Raw genomic sequence first — 24,016 nt, forward strand, 5'->3', positions numbered from 1 at the left:
CAGATTTCTACAAGCTAATAATATATTCCTGAACACTGTTGTAGAGAGTTGAAATTATCTGAATGTCATCATTACTGTTATATCAACATATATCACTACAATGGAATTTTAAACAATGCAGTTCTCATCTGACATACATCCTACAGCAATGAAGTCTATCACACACTGATGACAGTAGAACTTGTGGAAAGACTCCTTCTTTCAAGCAAAGATGAAAATGGTACCGTGAAGTAATTGCTAACAATATGTAACTTTTCTTGTTCCTAAAATTTCAATCTTCTGTGCATTTGGGCATTCCAGAGCACAAGAAGAGATTTCCCAGAGATATTGTGGAGTCTCCTTCACTGGAGACATTCAAAACCTGCCTGGACGCAATCCTGTCTAACATGCTCTAACATCTAGGCGATCCTGTTTGAGCAGGAGGGTTGCACTAGATGATCTCCAGAGGTCCCTTCTAACCTCAATCATTCTGWGATTCTGTGAGAGCAGCAGGTTTGCTTTTGGAGAACTGCTCCATTATGTTAGGCAAATACCTGAACTGTAATAGAAGGGCCTCAGCATCACAAATATGACACATACCCAGTGACAGGGTAAAAGGAATGACTTTGATAAATGAGAAGCTTTTTGAGCTAATTCATTTTGTGCATATTCATATCAGAGTAATACAAGAGGTACCAGCTGGGACTGGTGCCTGATTAGGCCAGAATCCATACCAATTCAGACAGAAGCCTTTTCTAAACACCTTAGGGGCTGAACAGGCATGTCAGACAACCAGTGAAAGAAAAGAATATTAGTTGTTCATTTTTAGCAAATGGGGAATTGAATCACAGAGCTTAAAAAAGGCCAAACCTGGAGCTAGTATAAATTTGGCACAACACTATGCAGGTCAGCACAAGCATACCAACTTTTAACAGCTGAAGCAGAGTCTGGAATTGAATCTATAATGCCCTAAATAAATACGATACATTCAAGTAAGATCTAACCATCCTCCACTGGGGCAAAAGGAGGAAATGGACTTTGCATGTCTTATTTGACAAAATACACAGCATAAAATGATGGTACTACTCATCAAACTAGACAAGCACAGAATGAAAGCACTGCAATGTAAACCACACAACTCATTAAAAAGGTAGGGTATATAATGTGCAATGAGGGACAAAATACAAGCACCTTTTCCCAGAGGAAAATGATTTTGCTCATTGTTTTCTTAGTCCCCCCAAAAATGAAAGAACTGAAGAAGTAAATCGCACTTTATAATGAGGTCTGGGCAAGTGGAGAGGGAAAGTTTCAGGGATTTTCAAAAGGAATTCATACATCTGCCTGGTTTTCCAAAATATTTCATCGTAAACTTTTGGGTTATAATTACACATATTAATGCAGTACCTTTGTCCCCTCTCTTCAACATCCATTTATATAAATACAGAACACAATACTGTGAAGAAGCAGACGGGAAGAAGGTGCGGAAGGACCATGCACAGGTCACTCAGAGTTCTCAAAGGCAACTCTCCTTTCCTTGCTTACCTGCTAGGAAAAAGGGATGGTTTCACTCTATGGGACCCTGACTCCATTTTTAACTGCTCAAACCTGAGCTGCCAAATGGGCCATTTCTGGGACCACACTAACTCATCCCTCTCAGTACATGATAGCTTGGAAATAACCTGCTCCCTTGATACCAGTCATAGACAGAAGTTACAGGAAAGCTGACAGAAGACAGATGTCTGATGGGATGAAGAAGGAACTTGGGAGAGCTACTGGAGAGTTCAAAATAGCAAAAAGTAAGACTTGACCCAGAAAACCTCAGAGACTTAGGGAGATAAAATAAAYGTTTTGGGACTAAGAGAGATAACACAGACATAAATGCAACAGTAGCAGCTGTGGAGACACATACAAGTAAAGCAGCAATTCTAGGATGGGTGAGAAAAGCTGGTGACTAAAGCAGTGGAAAGAAACGCCAAGGTACCAGTAATATCGTAAGAAACATTATCAACATGTTAAACAGTGTTTTGGAACATATTCAAGCCATATTAGGTACAAATGAAGGGAAGCTGTAAATGAAGAGATGTTTCCCTTCTAATTTACTTTTGTTTTTCAGTATTATTTGTGKAATGTTTTAATTGAGTGCTAATAAGGAACATTTCCATGCTCCATAGAAGAATGCAGATGCAGGAAGGATGTATGAAGAGGAGAAACTCRTACATGGGAGACTCTGAAGGATGGAAAATCTATTACCTACTATAGAAAAGCTTCTTCCATTCACTCTCAGATTTACTCCCAGGGTGAGTTACCTCACTTCAGCTCGTCTCCACTTCCTTCAGCGATCCTGCAGGCCATGAGAGGTCCACTACCGCAAAGCCACAACAGGGCTTTTCCACAAGCCCTACACAATTAGCTAAATACAGCATGTCTCCAAAGTACATACACATTTTTGCACTGCTGCTTGGCAGGCATGTCTAAAATTTTCCAGTGAAGAGCAACRTACACTAAGCTGGATAAAACACAGCTGTTCGAAACAAATCTCTTAGTATCCATAATTCCTGAAAAATATAGCCCAGAGTTTATGGCTCCTCACTGTAAAATTCTGCCATATGGTACTGGCTAGGGACATCAGTAAGAGAACTGTTATTTTTTTWAAAAAAGATGAATTCCTGTCTGTTTGATCCCTCTGAAAAAGCTGCCACCAGACACCTGCACTTATGTTTACATCCTCCTCTTGTAATAGGAATAAGTATACAAAAATCAAATGTAATAACCTCTCACATACAGAAGGCCTAAATGTCAGAGAGAGTCCAAAAGTTCTTTACTAACTTCACTAATACAGATATTTCTTAGAGCTTATGGTTCATGTTTGCTCATTTTCTTGTGCTTTCAAATGTTACAAAAGCCAATAAAGGCATGATGGAAAGTACCCTGACATTCAAGTGCTCRCTTCTTCAGAAATTTTCAGGCTGAATCGAGGTTTTCAGAAGGACATTTTCTGAAACCAGCTCCAAACAAACAAATTGCAAATTTGGAAAGGAGCATATTAAAGACAGACTAACACAAATGGTGATTTTTTTTCTGGATTCTGCATTCAAACTTTGGTAATTGATTTGGGAAGAAGTATACATTGGCACTTTTTGCTGTTGCTTGTTAGGAAATAGGAAATATGTATAACATGATTGAACCAAATATACAACCGGGAGGATGTATTCTGAAAGGAATGACTATTATTTTCGTTTGTATTTCCCTCTTTGTCTAAAAAAAAAAAAAAAATCTCTTTCTTATCTGTTTCAAAGGAATGCTACTATATCTGTATGTTCTGCTTAAAGTGTAAATCAGGATTCTGTTCTCATTTATACAGGTGTAAATTAATTCTATCAAATTACTAAGAGTAAAGCCAGTTAAAAATCACAAGCGGATTAAGTTTTCAAAGTTAAATAGTTTTTTCTGAAAAAAAAAGAAGAAAAAAGCCCTCTAAAAAATCAAGTTCCTGCCCACTTTTTGTGCACAGGACAATATTTCTATGCTACTTTAACTATCCAAGCAAATCAATAGCTTCTTGTCTGCGTTTAACGTTCTTGTTGGCAGTGTTTTCTTTAATGAACGCACACATTGCACCAGATTTTAATCCAAGCAGCCTGCTCATCAATGTATAGCCAGAGTAACTCAAAATAAATGGAACTGTTCTTGCTTTAAGTAACAGCAGACAAGACCAGAGTCTGTTCCATTTTGCTGATAAAGGATCTTATTTCTTGATAATGACATATACAAAACATAACATTGCAAAGTAGCTACTTAAATTTTTTTTTTCCAGTGAAATATGAAGAATTGCAAGAAAAGAATATGGAAAAGTATGGATTTTTCTTCAACCTAATTCTCTTTTTAATATTCTACTGTAGCTAGAGTATCAGATGTACTGTAGAAAAAAAGAAGTGACAGGTTACTCATTAAAGATAACGATTATCAACTGCAGCAGCAAGAAGTAGACTACAAATGGTTACACGTTATAGCCATTTACATATAAAATATTATGAAAAATACATTTGGAAAATGAGTATTATTAAAATGTTTTAATCTACAGATATCCTTTAACTATATAAACAGACTCATCACTAGCCGTAATGAATGTTGTTAATTATCTAACTCTTGAGTTTAATTATTTTCAAATTATCTAGAAGGGCAAAATACTATTGTGCCTATTCACAACAGCATTCATATTTGATATTAATGGGATTATTTTACTAGCTTGGTTTTAGGTTTCCAAACCACAGCTTTTTCAAAGAATCTTATATATAAACACTTCCTGGCTTATGTGTATTCCACTCAACTGCTTCAGAATTTATACAGTTTATTGAAGAATAACTTCTTTTGAAATCAAATAGCATTCTTGGGTAGCTTTTAAATCCTCAGTCGTTGTATCTCTCTGTACCATCAGATTACAAGTTGCAGTAAGTCATAAAAAGTGCAAGAATTTACATCACAGAATTTGCGAAGTGCTCAGCAAGGTAGCTACAGCATGTAAGTCTGCAGAGATGCTGAGAAACTCCACAGTTTTCCAGAAGTCTGTGAAAATTTGTAAATACTCACAAAAGATACAACAGGGACGATACAATTCATCTCCTCTGGACACACAAGATTTATTAATCCATCCACCACAGACTCCTACTAATTAGCAAACTCACTAAGAACATGACATCAGTTAAAAAAGAAGCAGTACACGAACTAATGAACGATCTACTGCCTCCTTGCTCTACTGGAGGTCTTTGGAATTTGGAATTATAGAACTTTTTCATACTTACTGCTTTAATTGACATCTTCTCCACTAACATCTTTGACAAACAGAAATGAAAATGTGAAATTTTCATAACAATAATGAAAACCAGAGTAGTAAAACTACATGAAAATAGCATCACTACATATCTAGCTTTAATTAACATGTGAACCTGCACTCAATTTGAAATTAAGATCAAAGATAGAATGATGTAGAGCAGTGAATGCTATAGATACCAGAAGTATACATATGTGGGCATCTCAACATCTCAATTATCAAGACAGGCACAAATAAGCAGATTATCAATATGACCAACTTCATCACCTTCAGTGTACAGAGGAAAACAACACATTTGAAGAGCTATTTTTTTCTTATTATAAGCAAAAGATCTCCCTTAAGAGTAACTAATGTTTACCTGCAACGGATTTCATTTGGCCTTTCGTTTTTTTGAGCAAAAATCTGAAACTTCTTCAATTAAAAAAGTGTTTATATTAACATTGGATAAAATGTCCTGTGAACTTGGACTAGAATAGAGGACACTGCCTTGTCTGTMGAACACCCTAACCTGTGTGTGTGTGTTTCATCTCTGATACACGGTCCTAGCCTCAGTGAAACTTGAATTAYTTTCACATACTGGCCAGATAGCAGTAGGAGTGGAAAACACCCTACCCACAAGTGTCAGACCTGTTCTGAGGAAGTCTCCTGGGTAAAACATTAGCAGCAAAATGCTACCATGCCTGCTTGCCCAGCTCTGGCAAAAGCTGAGCAGGCACCTCGTARAGATGCTGTTCTGGACTAGAGCATCCACACGCCACACTCATAACCTTCCTTTTGAGCCTGGCTTGAGGGGTGGCTTCCTCTGAGCTAGCCAGGTTGGCTCTGCTTATTCTCAATGGAGAGAAATATGCACCTCTAGGACACATTGCATCTCACCCTACTGTAGATGTTTAAAACAGCACTGAAGAACAGCATCCCAGCCATACCTCTATCTCTTCATTGACGGCAAAGGCATAGTGATCAAAATCAGATGGAGACGTCCACACATCAGCCATCTAAAATAGGTACTGAAGGTCTTTTTRCTTTTTCTCCAAGGATGGTGATCTGAAGTGATGTGTCACAGTGAGATCAGAAGAGGTAGGACCACCTCTTCATAAGATTCATAAGCCAGCCACAGTATCTTTGAGGTCCTACTTAAGTCCTGCAGCCTCCTYTATGATTTGTTTTCTAGGATTCTCTTAATATTTCCATGGCTATGTATTTCATACTTACATTTCAGTCACTGGTCTTGTCTCTGACTCTCTCTCTGACTTATCCCCTCAATACTCAGCTTACTGCTTGGACTGAAGAAGCCTTTGCACACTAAAATGGAAGTGTGGCTGAGAGGCAGCAGAGTGTCTTGCAGGATGAAAATCAAAGTAAAAACAGTGTGTGTACCCTTAAGCATTGCTCATGTATAACTGGCTGTATAACTTTCGCCTGCCTGTGTTCTCTTCACAGATCTGCCTGCCTTATGTCTAATTGCAAAAAGGGACTTCTCAGTCTTTTATTTGCTTTTTACACTCTACACAGGGCTTAGATAAATATTAAATTCTAGTAATACTAAACAGGCAAAGCAGTCCTTTACAATTCTGTAATTATTTTTCACAGCATTGAGAATGGCTTTCCAAACTGAACTGGTTTTCTCTTCTCGCTAGACAGCCATTTTTGCAGTATTAATGCTACCACTCGAATGGACAGAAAATTTCTGTACTGCATTTAACTCAAAAAATAGATTAGGTTTCATCTGTGCTCTTAGTTAATGTCAGTCTCAAACTGAAATTGTGGCACTTAATCCCAAAGGTCTTTTTTGCTAATTTTACCATTTTGTTATTAAAACTGAAAAATTCTATGAAATAGCCAATGCTATTAAAAAGAATTTATGTAAACACTTAATTCTAAAGTATACTTCTACTTCAGTCAAAAGATCATGATTCTGATAGAGGTTTTTATTTGTGATTTARTATGTTTCATTCTCTACTTGATTTTCGGTGGCAATGCAATGATGCTAGAAATATACTGTAAATAAAACATGCCAACTTAGTTGCACATTCCAAACAAATAACTTAAAATAAATAACTCCATCACATAAACATCCATCAAAAATGCAATTAAAAAGAGCCCCTCGCTTTGTGTTGTAAAAATATGAAAYAGCACTCAGGACAGGCTGTTCCAAATGAAATTCTTCCCTATATGCAGCAACTCCAAGGTCAAAGTACTGTGACTGCATTTTTCAAAGTCAAAAGGATGATTTAATAATTATTTGGTATCAASACAACTCTGTTTCTCTTCCTGGTGTACAATATAAAATTCAGTATAGCTTGATACATTGTGCATTTTCATTCACGCTTTCATTACAGCCCTTGAAGTACAGTAATTTATTATACATTCTCTTGAATCTTTTTGAAACACCAAACAAAATGTAAAATGCAAAAGCACCACAAAACTCATTAGAAATTGAAACTGAATTCCATTTCCTAACCTTCTTCTAACCATGGACAGTAGTGAACATTGAACAGTGGTGACCACTGGAAAATCAAACAGAACTATAGAACTTTTTACTGCTTTAATGTCCTAGTATAGAGGTGATAAATTCTAAGCACCATTACAGTTTCACCTCTATGACAATTACTCAAGCAATAGATATCTCAGTAAAGAGAACAAGGTGTCTGACAGAAATGGTCTTTGCTGGCAGACTTAGCTAATAATTTATCTGAGAGTGAAGGTCTCAGCAATTCTTCTCAAATTCTTACTAAACTTTAGATTAACAGTCAAATGCTTCTAGGACTAACAGTAAAAGTCACTCAGGCTTTTGAYGTTACTTTTACTTCTCTCAGCCCAAATGACCCAATTCTTCACAGAGTAATAGGTGACTTATTTGGACAAAATTCAAAACACAGACAAATGGAAAGGGTAGGGCACAGCATCCTATGAAGGAACTGTTTGGCTATATACTTGTGACTCAAACTCCCTACTTAACAGCTAGATTCAAAGGAGTAGACATCAGGAAGATTATAGGGAATTATCTCCTTAGTTGCCCTTCCTGGCAGAAGACATTACAGTAGATGGTTCTGTCACAAACAAAGTAAAAAAAAAAATGTTTATGTGAAAGTCGAAAGTGGAATTTCAATAGCAAATATGAAATTTCATCTATTTAAATGCATTCCTATATTGTATGTTTATCAAATATTGCAAATCTTTGAAATACGAGAAGTACTTTTTTGTTTTGCTGGATTTCTCTCATCTGCCTAACAGATGCTTTTAATCCACAAGACAACTAGCTATGTTTCTTTCTCCAATGTCACTTTTGCAAAAAATGCCTTTCAATTTGGAAAGTCATTAAGAAAAGAAAATTAGAGATGTTTTCACATCTCTTTGCTTTTTGCAAAGTCCCTGACAAAGGTATAAAATTTTCTAATGAAAATTTTCTAATAAAACTAAACATTTATTTACCTGTATGAAGTTTTAGCTAAACAGTATTTGCTCTAGTGAAAACAAAGCAACTAGGCAGCCTCAGCAGCTTGAATGAAACATTAGGACAATGTACCTGCATGACAATGAGAAGGTCAAATACTAAGATGAAAGAAGCCAAGAAGGCTCTTGAGACCTCATCACTTGGCAGAAATCCACGATTCAACTTGTCCCAGCTGATCCAGTCAGTTGTGATGACAAGCACAACTACAGAGGTCAGAGTAAATAGAACCGTCCTGCAAGGAAAAATAATAGTTCAGAGAGAATATTGTAGTAATGAAGATATATCATGCTATTTTATCTATCTTCTAATGGTCAGCTGGTGCTTTATCAGTACTTTTCAGCTGATGAAAGGAGACTGAAGAAAATTAAGCATACAAATAAATCATTTAATCCAAAATAGAAAAGCAGCCAGCTGTATCCATAGTAAAAAGAAATTTACTGGCTATTACTAAGCATGTTGGGATATATTGCTCTTGTTCTGCATTCTGTTTTTTCATTTATGATACAAACCTGTTAAGTAAAATAAAGGAGAATTAAGCTATAATAATATGTCGAAGACTGTATGATCTGTGCTAAACTCAAATGAACAATTTGAGGGAACATTTTTTAAGGCAGGAAGGATGTTAAGGGTCCAACTCCTTGGAAAAATATATTCTTAGCTGTAGGAGCTATAATACAATAAMAGTGAAGGCTAATTTTTAAATAAAAATACATGTCTGAATGAAAGAAATTTTCTTTGTACTAAAATCAATCTTTAATATGTATTGTAGGCTGTAGAAAGACTTTGCTTTGTGTTTCCCAACATGTCCTTTGTACGAGTTTTCAACACATCTTATTATTGCATTTCTAACAAGTCAGTGAACAGTGAATTAGAAAAGTAATACTGCCTGCCTATGAAGCCTAAGAGTATTCTAAAAGATATATTTGGYCAATTCATAGCTAATTTGGCTATGAATTTCCATTAGCTGTATGGCATGGAAAAAAAGATCTTTCTKAGCTGTTATAAATAGTTCCGCACAATTTCAGGCAGCATTTTGGTAGTATCTTTCAGTTCCACGGAAGCAGGCAAATTGAGCTGGTGATTTGAGGGGGAGCAAGGCTTCTCCCAGTAGCCCTAGCTCTCAGCAAATACATGTTATAACAGGGGCATATCAATGTCTGAATGCATAAATGCAACTGAATAACTGTGGTACTTTGGAGTGTGTTCTATAGCAATAAAGTCTCATTCTCTTCAGCTACAGAGGACTGTAAAACAATGTGAAGAGTATTGCCTATGACACTTCCAAACAGGATATTCAGAGTAAGAGAAAAAGCTGCACCCCTGTAGTCACAGACTATCAGTCTGTAAGCATTTATTATTATATATCAATCATCTTGACTGTGTCTGTGCAGAGGAAAAAGCACATATGTGCACATAAACAGCAGTACACACATTTAGACTCCTAAACATCATTCTTCTGTGGCATGATGGACAGAAAAGGACTTGATTGCTACTACTTTTACCTTATTATCTAAATTGCACATTTATTTTCATTTTTAATAAATAAATCCAGTTATATTCAGCACTGGTTGGCACCATAATACAGTATCCCTTGAATGCATTATCAACAACAGGGTCAGAACTAAAATGAATGAGGCATATTAGGCTTAATTAGAGCTAAGCAGGATTCAAGCCTGCTTATCTACAAAACATTTGCTTGGCTACCATCTAATTTGTAAGTACCTAAAGTGGACAAGCCTTTTCAAAGGCTCCATTTTGGCACACACCCAGAATGGCTTACTTAGGAAARACGAATTATTATGGGCCTTGTCTAATGCATACAGTCTCCGGAGACCCGCAAAGGCAGCTTTTCCCCGCTTATGTTGCCTTTATATATGAAATTCCCATGGARACAGATGCTCGCACTTTAGCTGAAAAGAACGGACCTTTCTGCAGAAATAACACAGTCCTCAGCACTTCTTACTGACTGGGGCAGGCTGCTCTTGGTGCTGAGCTCACTGATTTCCTTAACTCCCATTCTGAAGCACTCACATCTCTCACTGCGTGAGGACTTTAGAAATGTAATTCAGAGCTGCATAGTTTACTATGGGATCATGCACCCAGAAGTTATGCTCAACACTGTTCTACTTCAGACCACTTGAATTATGCATTTGTGTTTTGGGCCAGAGTTCAAAGCATTTAAGGTCAGACTTTGGTATGTATGCATGCATAGGCTTACACGTATTTTTATGTGTGCTTCATCTGCAGGCATGCAAAGACCAATATCTGCGCTAAACTCTGATTTCCATAACGAAATGCATATACACTTAAAAAACTGTGCTTCTTTATTCATTCTTAAATGTCAAATAGGGCAGTAAGAAAGCAGCAGATGGGCTGCTAACAGAATAAGCAAACAGGAGAACAATGATAATAGTCAGAAATAGACATTCAAAATGTTTACATTAAACTGTATAACTAATSCTTAGTTGTATTTTTGACCTGTGATCTGGAGCAAAGCAAAATATTGAATACACGCTTTTGCGGTTACTATAAACCACATTTGTCTGGGTTACAGTTCAAYGCATTTCTTGTGAAAGTACAGTACTGCCCCTGTATCATGGGGATTAAGACAAGAAGCTAAAGATTTAGTTTAAGTTGACATAAATTGTATCAGATGGCACCACTGTGAACTATTCTGCAATATCCTGGCCAGTGCAGTTTGCCCTTTATTCTACAATGCACATTACTGAGAAAAAGCTACACCATTAAACTATTCACAGCAGTGCTGGCAAGACCTCTCCACCTTCTGCTTATGAAAGGGTTATGAGGGGAAAGGCAAGAAGGGACTGACTCTTTTCTGTGCCAAACATTAAGAAACGCAACTCCTTTCTGTACTTTACAGAGAGGAAATGCCCTTTCACATTTTGCTTCCAATTCTAGTTTGCTGTATTGAATGATTATGTGCCTTGGGCACCTATTCAGCTGTGATAACACACATTTTACATCCTAGCCTACACTCTTCAAGATACAAGGTTGCTATGAAGAATTAAGATAAACAAGACCTACAAAAAACACGGCCCAGGCCAATTGCACAGTGAGAAGCAAAAATTATAAGGTAGGCCCAGAAAAGTCAATACAATRATCATCACTACCTGTGATGGTCTAAAACTCCGTTCCACACTGAACTAAGTGAATGCTTGGAGAGAGGAACTTTTTCTGCTAGGTACCTCTCGAGAACCAGGTAGGTTTTAGACTTTATATCCATAAYCTTTGGTAGCTAGGACTGAGTTCAGTCTTAGATTTCTCAAACCAAGTCATCTATGCCAAAATGAATCCACACTGCTGGCCYTCGTTTGCCAGCAGTTCATTAATTCTGTCCTGACGCACTTTGCAAGGGCCAAACTAAATGTCTTTACCTTCCCATAACAGCCCTTTCTTGGATCATAAGCCTTGATCACATCGACAAACCACTCAATACCTATCACTCAGCACRTTCTACGCTACAAGAGGTTGTGCAAAACCAAAGCCAGAAGTTTAGGCAGGTCTTTGTCACTGGGGGTGCTGCATACAATTTCTCTTGGCAGACAGGGTCAAAGCTACGACATTTTCTTTTTGTATCCATTGCCAGAATCATCCCCAGAAGATATTCCTATTCCTATTCTCCAGGCCTATTTCATGAGTGACATTACACAATAGTGGCAGAAGTAAAGATGACTTTTTCCATTGCTTCCAGGAAGGCCTGGCTGTTTCAACTTCGGAGTGGTAGGGACAACTTGAAACACTCAACTTCCTGTAATAACAGGARCAGGAGCTGCCTCCCTGCATGCTGGATGCAACAACTGCGTTAACAAATTCCCAAAGGAATTCTGTAAGCTCAGCCTGGCAGTGAAGGCTCTCAAAACTCTGCAGATTCCCTTGTGATCTTGTTTTGCCAGCATCCACATCTCACTGCAGACATCAGTTTCCCTCTCTTGGCTGGCTGGTCCGTAACTCTTCTCCCTATACCTTGCATCCACTCAATAACCAGCTTGTGAAATGCAAGTTCCTTACAAATCAGATAAGCTCAAATTTATCTGCTGAGAAAAGGCCATTAATTCCTAGCATCTCCAGTGCTGTTTTCTTTGTTCTCTAAACATGTGTGTGCATCCAGATATATCAATAATTCTCTAAGTCCATAACTAGCAAGAAATAAAGACTCTGTTCCATCAGAAATCAGCAATTTGGGAACCCCTCCTCAAAACGTATGTCAGAGCTTAGCTTAATAAGCGTGCAGACTCCCTGGCATATTGAGGATTGCAGTCTGACTACCCAAAAGGAAGTACTACTGCTGCCATCTGACATGCCACCTGTCCCATCACACACCTTAGCTGTCTTAAGAGAGAATCAAGCTAGATTGCAGATGGACTTCTCTGAAACACAAAGATGGGCTCTGGAGAAAGAGCTATGGGAGACTGAGCCAGAAGTGAAGAACAGGGTTCTTCACCCATGATTTTACAATATAATGAAACCAAAGTCAGCTGATGCAAACTCAAAACTTCCCAGATTTTTCTTGGGTTGAGGCAGAGGTACGTCATTTATTTTGTTATACTTCCAGAATAACAACACTACCATCTGTCTTTCTGATAAAASATATTCCTGTCTATATCTGTAAACTGCTCACATACGGTAGCAAGTGCATATATTCTAATTGCTCAGTAGCATTACGGGTCATGGCAAACTTCAAACTGGAAGRCTGTTTTGCCAGTGCTTCTCTGTTAAATCAGCATGTCACGCATTACTTTGCTGATGCTCTCAGAAGTCCTGGACGAGAGAAGACACCATGTGGTGCGGAGATCTTAGGTCCTGTCTGCTTGGGGATGCTCTCTTCTCGGGTTTCCCAAGTCCTACCTCCCACATCACAAATTTGCTATGCAGAGTCCATGAGGTCTCCTGATACCCAAATATAGCACCACAAAAATGTACCCATAGGACATCTCCAGATCTATGACAGAGGTACTCCAACTCCATCTGACCATATCTTTAGGAATGGCAGCAAGCTTCTTGTCTGCGTTATTTATGTGTACTGAGTAGTATATTAGACAAAACATAATTTGTCCTTGGGAGGATAAAGACAACCTAAGAAATGCATGAGAGTTCACAAAATATGTAAAGTTGGAAAAAATAACTGTTTCTAAACCAAGCCTCCTGTTTCTTATGCTCATGTCTAATTCAGCAAGGGGAAAGTATATTGAAAACAAAATCTGGTCTGTGACAGGCCCTAATTTCTCCTACTGGCCCATAGTATACGTGAAGCTTTTCACTGCTTAAATTTCAGATATAATTCTTTCCCTAACTGTACATAAGAGGAAGATAATATTATATTCAATTTACCAGCAACTTTGAGCTGCTCATTGTTAAAGCTATTTAGAATTTTCTTCTATGTCCTGCATGACCCTCTGCCAAATCCTTTATGAAGCTGCAGCTTTGATGATCAGAAAGCAAGARTTCTGCTAAGATCAACCGAAGAGATGAGAGATAAACTTGGACGATTTTCTTCATCTTAATTTTGTCTTTTCCAAGAGGCAAAAAAGTAGCATCTTGTCCTTTCACTAAACCTCTTCTAGAAAAAAAATAGCTGTGCTTAGTCAAAAGTAGCTTTTAGATTTACATGACATATCATTGTGAGAACTTTTAATCACAGCCCAGTATCACACACAATTTCCAGAGCTACATTACTTAAAAATTGTTAGTAATTAGGCATTTCAGATATTGCTTAATACTGTGTACACTTGGGACAGAAAGACACATTAATAAAGAAATGAGATATTAAATTCTGTATTGCCATTATTATTCATTAAGGAGATGAGCATAATGCATAATAAAAAAAATATAAATGTGAATTTACTAAATTAAGAAATTAACTAGCATATACTCTGGATATATTTAAACTCTAAACAAAAACAACTAACAGTTAATCAATGTTTTTGAAAAACTCTCAGCTTTGTGAATGATGATGCAGTGGGAAAGAAAAATACAACTCAAATTGTTTTATAAATTACTGTTCATGTTTTCAATTGCAGTGCTTTATAATGGCAATTTTTCAAGAATTTGTCAAAATAGTTAAAAATGTCCTGTGAAAACAGGTATAGAAAGAGAAGAACAAATTTTTACTGCTCTTGATATTTAAAAATGCTTTCCCAGATTCAGGGAATAAAGATCATCAGACAAATTAAATACTCTCCTTCTATTTTAATCCTAGAATCAGCACTGGCCAAACATACCATCCCACAGTGTACAATAACTGTAAAGAACAACGTTACCGCAGATGTTCATATGCAAATGACAATACTTTTATTCCACTTGTTTTAATTAGGAAGGCTTCCATTATCAAATCTGTCAGAAGTAGCAACTCTAAAACCATTTAAAATAAAATATGGAGCCCTGCCTGTTGCTTGATGTCTGCATGACTTCCACAATTAAGCAAGAGCAAGGGACAGATGCTGGTGAAAACCAGATGGGCTGTCTAGAGCGAGAGGGATTCCAGACCCCAGATGGCCTCTGCTCTCTTGCCCTGGTGGGACAATGACAGGACAGGGAGGAGGGCAGGGACTCCAGAGCTCTGTCCATACCAGCAAGTGCTGCACAGCCACAGAGCACTGCAGTGCTGTAAAGTGGAAGCACCTGGTGCTGCAGACCCAATATTCACACTGCTGGCATCCTGGGGGCTGCCAAGAGCCATCAGCAGCTGGAGCCCATCAGGTAGGGTCTCAGTGGGCACCTCCATTTCATCRCACAGGGATCCCCTCTGCACTCCTCAAGATCAACCCACAATATGAAGCAACGTGCAGTTGCAGAGATGCCTGGAAGATCCATCTCCAAAGTGCGCTCCTGAGCTGAGCTGAACTGCTGACACAAGCAAACCCTAGAAGAAGAGTCATGCATACTGAGCACCTAGGAATATTGGGAAATTTAATTATATTGGGTCTCTTTTATTAAAATATGGTATTTGTTTTCCTGATGAGGATATATATGTGGTAGAGACACAAGCAATAATGCTACCAATTTCAGTGAGCATGTTAACTGCCCACATGTCATGATCTGCAGGCTTAAGTTCACAGGAAAAAGCATATTAAAGTAGATTACCCTCAAAGAGACCTAATTAAGCAAAGTTAAATATCAGTTAGAAGAAAATACTGTTTAATCCAAACTTTGTATTGCATTATCCTTTTTTCAAAAATTGCCATCACAACRTGTATTTCTAATTTTCATTCTACAATAGGAAACAATGTGAAAGTAATGCAGTACTTGCTGGTAATTGTCACTTCTGAAACATCAGTTCTAAAACTGTTAATTCTGAAATACTATGTATTTAGAACAGGTAATAAGAAACAGAACTCAGTGCTGGGACTGGCTGATAAATGCTTATTATTAGCAGCYACTGCATATTTTGGGAGCCTTACAKTCACAGTTAGTCTTCTAGCTGGTACTTGTAGTCGTTCTGCTTGGCGAGCTGAAGAAGCTAGACAACGTACAGTTTAAAGAGTGCTTTGAGTTTGGCAAAATTAGARTAATTTTTTCTGCATTTTTATACATTCAATGTACTGAGAAAAATAAAAAATGTTTTTGTGAATACAAGCAGTGCAAGTTTGTATCTTCCAATTACATCAGTTTGTCAAAGAAGGGATATTACTTCTCCCACATACCTTGCTTGCTTATATCCTTAGAATGTCACAGTTGTAATTCTATTATGGTATATCAATATGATTCCAGAGCTATTTGAGATTTTTGCAAAAAAGATTTGTATAAAACCTAAAATTACATTTATGTTAATGAACAGAGGAAACATTTTACTGTGTTTCATGTAATAAAATGAACCCGATTAGGTAATGTAATCACATGGTGAATATTAGAATTCTAGAGAGTATCATTTTTTATTATAGGTAGAAGCATCTTTGAGTTCCCTTTTGCCACACCATTAATTTACTAAAATGAAAGTGTTATCTATTTCAAACACCAGCTCATTTAAATTAAACTCATCAGCCATAAGCTTTAAGTTTCAAATACCGTTTCCTATCTATGATACAGAAAACGAAAAACAGTTTAAGAAAGTTCATGGTCTTGCTTGTAAAAAGCATTTTCAATCAACATATATCATATGCAAGGTAGTAKAGGATTCACATGAGTTATAGCCAGAGAATTCTGCTCCATGCTCAACTTCAGAAGTTAGAAGTTAATTGCCTAACTCCACCAGAAAGTATTTTAAGAAAATAATTCTAYAGAAAGTAAAGGGAACTCATTTCTCTGGTTTACTTTCTGATAGATGCATCATTTACTCTATCAACAGAATGGGGAGTGGGGGAGCAGGAGACAGCTAGCTAAGAAACAACCGAAGAAAGATTTTCAAAGATGTTTTCAGAGTACAGTATGTGCCTGAGTATAGAGCTGCCTGCCAGTGAAAATGTTTTATATGCAGACAATGGCAGTTCATCAATACAGGAATTTGTCCTGTGAAAGGACTGATTTCTGTACTGTGAGGGAAGACSTATCAGAATTGGGCATGGTCCCTACACCTCACTGCAGCTGAGGAGCCAGGAGTTAACAGTAGCATCTTAGATGCAAGAGGTGAAACAAACTGGGGACCAAATACCAGTTCTGCCCAATTCAGACTAGATTTAAGACTGATTATCAGTCTGAAAGAGACCAACTGAATGCTATAATCTCCAGGTGTTTGGATACTACGTAGGACTATTCAGTCAGCCTCTCTAATTGGAGTTGTTCTACTTTTTATAAACAATAAACATTAGTTCAACTTTCTGGACACGGATTTCCAAAATCCTAATGGAGTGCCTTAGTGACTAGTTATTAAGGCTATTCATATCTTATTGTCAGTCCCTAGTAAGAGTGAACTAGAGATTTACTTTTCATCTTGGGGAGAAGAATGGGATCATATTCCAAAACATAAATAACAGAGATTTTGGTTTCCCATGTTTCCAGCATCCCAGGTAACTATCACAGAAACTGGGTTATGAGGAATAACTTTCATGATATACTCATGTATATCATGAAATGATATAATTTCATTTATCATGATATACTCAGTAAAGTCTTTATTTCATTGTAATGTAAAATGGAAAAAAACTTTCTGAAATGGAAAAAAAAATACGGCATTTTTTTTCATTTGGAAGATGATTTATATTTCAAATGCATTTAGACAGTAATGAAATACTATTCTAAGAGCCTAAAATTAGGCTGTTTAGATCTATAAGAGCTAGATATATATATATACCAATACCTTCTTGATTTTCCAAACGTAAAGCATTACTTTAAGTTGCAGTTTTAAAAACAGGTAAGAGTGTAAGTATGCATTTCATACCATATTTTCAAGCCTACTAATGATCTGGAGTATTTGGACTTTGAGATAGTCCATTTAAGAAACATTGATTAATTTTTCAAAAGTTGTTTAAGATCCAATTAAAAACATGTAATTTAGAGAAATAGTAAAATTCAATGAATAAACCAATTTTTTAGTGAATAAATAAATTGGCTTTTATGAAACTTTTGCCTTGATCAAAGTTCTCCTACACAGCCAACATCCTGGATCTGAATGTTTTCTATGAATACTCTAGGGAATTATAAACTCCTTCTTTCTTGCATTTAAATTCTTCAAATTTTGTCCTAACTCAGTTGTGAAATCTCCTGCATTTTGACTGGACCTATGTGAATAACTGATTATTCAGATTCTTAACACTATGAGTATTTTTATGTTTTGTTTAGTTCAGCTACAATAAAATATTTTATAAAGAATTCAGATCCACAGTCAGACACTTAATCATTGGTGTTTTTTGTAGACATCCACATGTGAGCTGGCATATCTAATCTGTTATTACCAGCTATAGAAATGTTGTATGGGATTTTGTTGGCTGAACAAAGATATTTAGTGTCATTTTGGGCATTGTGCAGTATCTTGCCTGGCCTTCAGATGCTGTGGTAGAAGATTTCACCCTGACATAATTGAGTCCTATACCAAGTCTACTAGGCCAGTGCAGTTTTTGAATACCCTAAAGCATTTCARATTGTGGTAAGTGGCTATGTTTCAGCAGCTGAATGCCAACTTTATTCTGGCAGTGGAGTCTAGAAAACAATTCAGATGACCAAATGCAAGTTTCAACTCAGAACAAGCTGAACTACCCTTGCCTATGTTGGCTAGAGCTCATTGGCTATAGTAGGAGCTGGCATGTTGACATTATCAACATAATCAAGGCATACAAATCCAAACTGTCAAAATCCATCTTTGAATAAAATAGTATCAAAAAGTTTTATTTAAATATTGTCAAATGAAAAATGTCAGTACAAAGTTGGGGGATTTTGCTTTTTAAAACACATTTTAACACACTAAAACTCACAGAAAAACTGAAATTATTTTGCAAAGCATTTTGATATTGTGGAATCTTAAAATTTTCCTTACAGGTTACAGATGGAAAAAAGAAAAGAAAAGAAAAGAAAAAAGCTATCAGTTGTATTTGGGATCTTGAGTTACAACATATTAAGGATAAAAACATATTCTGATTTTATCTATGCAGAACATATACGACAGGTTGTCCTTAATCASATGCTATCATGTGGTGACTCTTATATAAAACTTGTGATAAAAGCAGGTAGATTATAATACTACACTTATACTATATAATACTACACTTACATTCTCCCTGCTTGTCATGCAATACATTCTATCCACAATGAAATTTAAAAAGTAAAGTTAAAACTTAGAATAAACTAATCTCAAGAGTTTAATAGCTTTGCACATTCTGGATCATATTAGCTGTATATGTTAGTGTTATAGAAATTTAATGCAGTAAGAAATTTATTGTTATTTTAGATTTCATACATTTGTAACTTCTGATTTATCAAGATGTGTTGTGTCTTTTACAATTATATTTGTGCAAACCTTATCAAAGTAGAATATAACTACAATTATTTTCAACTGCTCTTTAATGTTTTTTTCAAAGTATTCTGAATAAATGCACTCTCTCTCATCTAACAAGTTGATTATATTATGATTAAATGTATTTCTGAAATGAAACAACCCCAAAACAAAAACCAAAAAGCTTTAATCTCTCTTTCTGAGCAATGTGTTTTTATCTTAAAAAAAGTCCAAGGAGTATACACCTTACATTAGTAAGAAAGGGGTCTTGGTGGACAGTAAGCTGAGTATGAGCCAGCAGTGTGCTTTGGCAGCAAAGAATGGCAACAGCATCCTGGGCTGTATTAACAGGACCACAGCTAGTAGGTTGAGGGAAGTGATTGCCTCCATTTCTCAGCACTTGTTAGCCCACCCACAGTATCACATACTGTTTTGGGCCCCTCAATACAAGACAGACATCAATAAGCTGATAGAGAGGCCACCAAGCCGGCTGGAGGCTGGATCAGTGCAATGTGAACAGCGGCTGAGGGACTGGGGCTTGTTCAGCCTGGAGAAGAGGCAGCTTTGGGGGAGCCTGACAGCCACCCAGCACCTACCGGGGGGAGGGGGCACAGTTGCAAGAAGACGGAGTCCGCATCTTTACTGAGATGTATGGCAACAGAGCAAGAGAGAGCAGCCTGAAACAGGGGAGCCTCCAGCTACATATAAGGAAACCCCTTTTCTTGTGAGGACTATCAGACAGTGGAGCAAGCTGTCCAGAGAAGTTGTGCAGAGAAACTCCATCCTTGCAAGTGGTCAGGCCTCGACTGGATAAATGTCTTGAACAACCCAGTCTGACCTCAGAGGTGAACCTGTTTGAGAGAAGACTGGAGACCTCTTGAGGCCCCTTGCAGCTTGAATTATCCTACGACACTATGATATTTTTCCTCAAATAAAAGAATCCTAGTAACCAAGCAKACTAGTTATACATCATTCATATTCAAGAACAAAATATGATCTAGCATCCAACAAGCAATCCTATCTGCCTATGAATAAAAAAGTGAGCAGCAAAGGCCCTAGTTTCAAACCAAAGTTTTGCAGTTCCTACTGAAAAAAATCTATGTAATCAAAACAGAAGGAATTTTGTTTTTTCCATAGGACTCCTGAATTTTAGGTGACAGTTGCTTCAGCTAAGATTTACCAAAGCAAGCATTCAGAATCTCACTTGACATTCACTGTAACATGTAATACTTCTTCCAGATGATTCAAGAAGAACTGTTACTAGTACAAAAGTGGTTCAGGAAATAAAAATTAGTATGTGTGTTTTCCCACAGGTTGAGCCAGTTCAAGTATAAGGCACATATGTTCTTAGAAGACAAACAAACAATCACATTCAGATTACAGAGATTTTCATCTCCTTTCTTTCAAAAATTTCCATGAACAGAATAGGGTTAGAAAGAAGAATGACCAAAAAAAAAAAAAAAAAAAAGACCTTATAATGAGACTCACCAAAAGGCATTCTGAATACCAATGCTACTCTGACAACTATATGGCCAGTGTGTAAAAATATGACTGTTCCCCTCTTCTACATATATATATGAGCAACAACTTCCAAGTAACAAGGAACACAAATAACTTGAGAGTTGATATGGCTGAATTCACTAAGATGCCCAGATATATATTTGGCTAAACTTTGAGCTTGTCGGAAAATGGTTCTTACCTCACATAGGAACTTTTCAGTGTTAGAAAAAGCCCTGTGTTTTATCCTGAGACTAATCTGTGCACTTTTCCAGCTTGCTATGGTAAACAGAAAACTAATAAATCACATAAAACCCAGTAATATTCAGAGAACCCAGTAAGGTGCAGTAAGCCCAAGACCAATACACATTGCTCCCTTAATTAGAAAGTGCAAGGGCTCAGATTAATATTCATGCCCATGAATTTGATTGCCATGCTGTTTGGCTACTTGGAGGAGATTTGGTCTTTCACTGTTTTTGATCAGAAATTCTCTCCCATAGATGAGAAACATTTCTCAATGAAACTTTAATCAAAAGTGATGCATTTCTGTAAGTTCAGTTTCCTCAAAAAGGAGAAAGTTTTCTGGAGGAACTCCAAACAAGTTGTAAGCAAAGTTCCCACTCCTCCTTTACTTCCTAGCCTCAGTCTCTTCAATGTCTAATGTCCTCGTCGGTAAGACCCTGGTGTGAGGATGCTAAGAATTTGCCATAATGAGCTAGAGTGCATACAAATGGCTAAGGATGCCTTGCAGGACTTAGGCCAGAGGCACTGCCCAATGTCAGTTGACCCTACAGAGTTCAGGCAGTGGTGACTGACAGCAACTGGAAAAAGGCTTTCAATTTTTCCCATTTTTCTGGGGTACGAACAGTGGCCTTGAGGTATCAGGGCCTAGTGTATAATCAGTTGCTTCTCCATTGGTCTTCTGCGTTTGTGTATCTCTCCATTAGGGTTATGACCGTCTTGCAGAAAGTAAACAGATGATATGACATCTGTTTCACCTGTTCAACATAACTTCACAAAAGTTTTTTCATGAGAAGGCTGGTTACAGGCTGGGGCCAGTCCTTTTCCCCTGCCTGAAGAATAGGTAAGTTGTCAGCAGCACGACCCCCATGAAGAATCGGTTAGGAGTCCACTAGGAAACCATTCAGATCAGATTAGGAATCCACCTAGTCTACCTTTCAGAGGCAGGGGCAACCAATCCACATAACTACATCAACTTCATATTTGCCTCTATCATTATATAAACTTCAAAGTAGTCCAGGCAGCACTAAAGAGCCCGAGTTTAACAGATATTTTGCTGATGTAAATTTTGCTAAATATCTCCTTTATTGAATGCTTTACCCAAAATTGATTCAGYCCCCCTGCGTTTTGCAACTATACAGCCTTATTCTTCTTGCAAAATACTTCCACGTAAGAGTTTGACAAGCATAAAAGCTCATAGGCTGCCTCCCCATCACTTGTACGATTGTTCCATCCATCTCCAGCAAGCACCTACAGGAAGCATCTTGAGGAGTTCTTCTGGAAGGACTATATTTTGCAGTGCCTCACCTTCCTTCAAAACACAGAACCTTTATATTGTTGATGAAACTTTGACTCAAATCAGCATTTGGAATAGATGGATGTACCTGGCTTCTTTGACATTTGGAGAGATTAGAATCAGGTAAGACTTTGGACTTTGGCAGTGCAAATAACTACATCCATTTCACAAAGACTGTCAAACAGAGGACAGCTTTTGGGACCGAGCATACTCTCTCAGAAAGCTTTACTTAGTCTTTTTGATTAACTTTATTAATCAAAGATTAATTTGATTAACTTTATTAGTCAAGACAGTATTGTCTTCAATGTTCCCCTAAATCATTCAGTCATTGTACAGTGATGATATTAAATTTCTCTAAAACCAAAGTTAAATATGATCAGTAAAATAGGCTGTTTAGAGAAAAACTCTGGTTGCACAGCATATATGCAAAACTAGAAAAGTATGAATTTGGCCAGTTCTTCACTGAGATTTTCAGTTCTATGTTCTTTCTTGGAGTCATAAAAAATAGCTGTCATTTCTAGCTATGAGGTCTAGAAAGATGAATGTGACTTACAGTCATTCCAGCCTTTCCAACCATCATCAGTAATCTATCAAGAAGTTTACTTGGATGGTAAGTCCATCGATGACTACTAAAAAAGGGAAATATATTTAATCTGAAACAGTGGCTGCCTTCACTACATTCAAGTCGGTTTTCACCTCTGTGGTGGTGCTAGTTTAATGCTGGATTTAGCAAGGAATGAACTTTACACTTGAGATGCCCAAAGKATTGTGAAATATTTGAGTTTGAATAATTTCGACGAATCCTGTAACAGCTGACTGCTTGTATCTGCATATACTACTTAACATTTAAATCTTGCTTCAGTGATGGAGTGGGGTAACCACCAGTTGTGGTACAAATAGGAATTGCAGAATACTGCATCTCCTCTGCAGCCAGTTCCCCTCAGAGCAAAACATCCACAACTGTACTAGGGATCTGCTACAGCCTACATGCTCTTGAGAAAATGCTACATCATAGAAAAAATCTAAACAATACTTCCACTGACTGTTTCTACTTTCTCTACCAATCAAATAATAGCTTCCCACATCTGAATTTGCCTAAATCTAAATTCTGAGACAAATCGTGTTGAATTCTACTTGGATTTCTGGAGTTACATTAGTGTCTAATTGGACACATGGATCTGTAATGAATGACAGTAGCAAAGGTTCTGTTGCCTTATTCAAATGGAAGAAGTTGAGCACATGAAGGTTTCTGTAGACAATACAGAAYTCAAAGATGATTTATACATCACATGTTTCCTAAAGATAAAAAATAGCTTTTCATTATTCAGTTTGTAATATCAATACTATCTGCTAGCTGGACCGCTCATGTGGACAAGCATCCTCACATTTCTTTTAGAAAGGTGGTAACAGAATAGCTTATGATGTCTAGAAGTTTGGAATGGACTATTACCTTATCACTGAAGAAAGCTGTTTAAAAACTCAACTGCTGCTTAATACACCAGGCTGGCACTGTGTGCCTGCTGTGCTAACAAATTCTCCCACCTTGGACTACCATGCCATCAATTTTATTAAAAATAGTTGTGTTCTAGGAGCTTTTTAAAATAGAAATGTTTAAAAACATTTCCAAGAGCTTTCTACATATGTTCTTGCACTTCGTATCACAAAATAATGATTTTAAGCCCGTTTTTGCAAAACATGGCCTGTTAATGATTGTTTAGTTTTAGTTTATATACTATTGAAAAAAATAGTAAAATATAACACATAGAAATGCTTATTTATGGGTTGTTTTATAATATAGTAACATCTGCAGCCAACATAGAATCTTTTTAATGCTCATCCAGC

The 24,016-nt window shown here is 37.1% G+C and overlaps 1 protein-coding gene across 1 annotated transcript in view; it reads right to left on the reverse strand.

Annotated features, from left to right (window-relative positions):
- The window catches only part of TMEM117 (transmembrane protein 117), a 211,459-nt gene that overhangs the window by 37,730 nt on the left and 149,713 nt on the right, over positions 1-24,016 (reverse strand). The window contains exon 5 of the mRNA XM_085318507.1: positions 8,334-8,493. Coding sequence (XP_085174633.1) covers positions 8,334-8,493 — 160 coding nt within the window. The remainder of the gene's footprint in view (positions 1-8,333; positions 8,494-24,016) is intronic.

This window comes from Rhea americana, unplaced genomic scaffold, assembly GCF_003343005.1.
Source record: "Rhea americana isolate MKP2758 unplaced genomic scaffold, rheAme1 scaffold_54, whole genome shotgun sequence".
In the NCBI taxonomy this organism is placed as follows: domain Eukaryota; kingdom Metazoa; phylum Chordata; class Aves; order Rheiformes; family Rheidae; genus Rhea; species Rhea americana.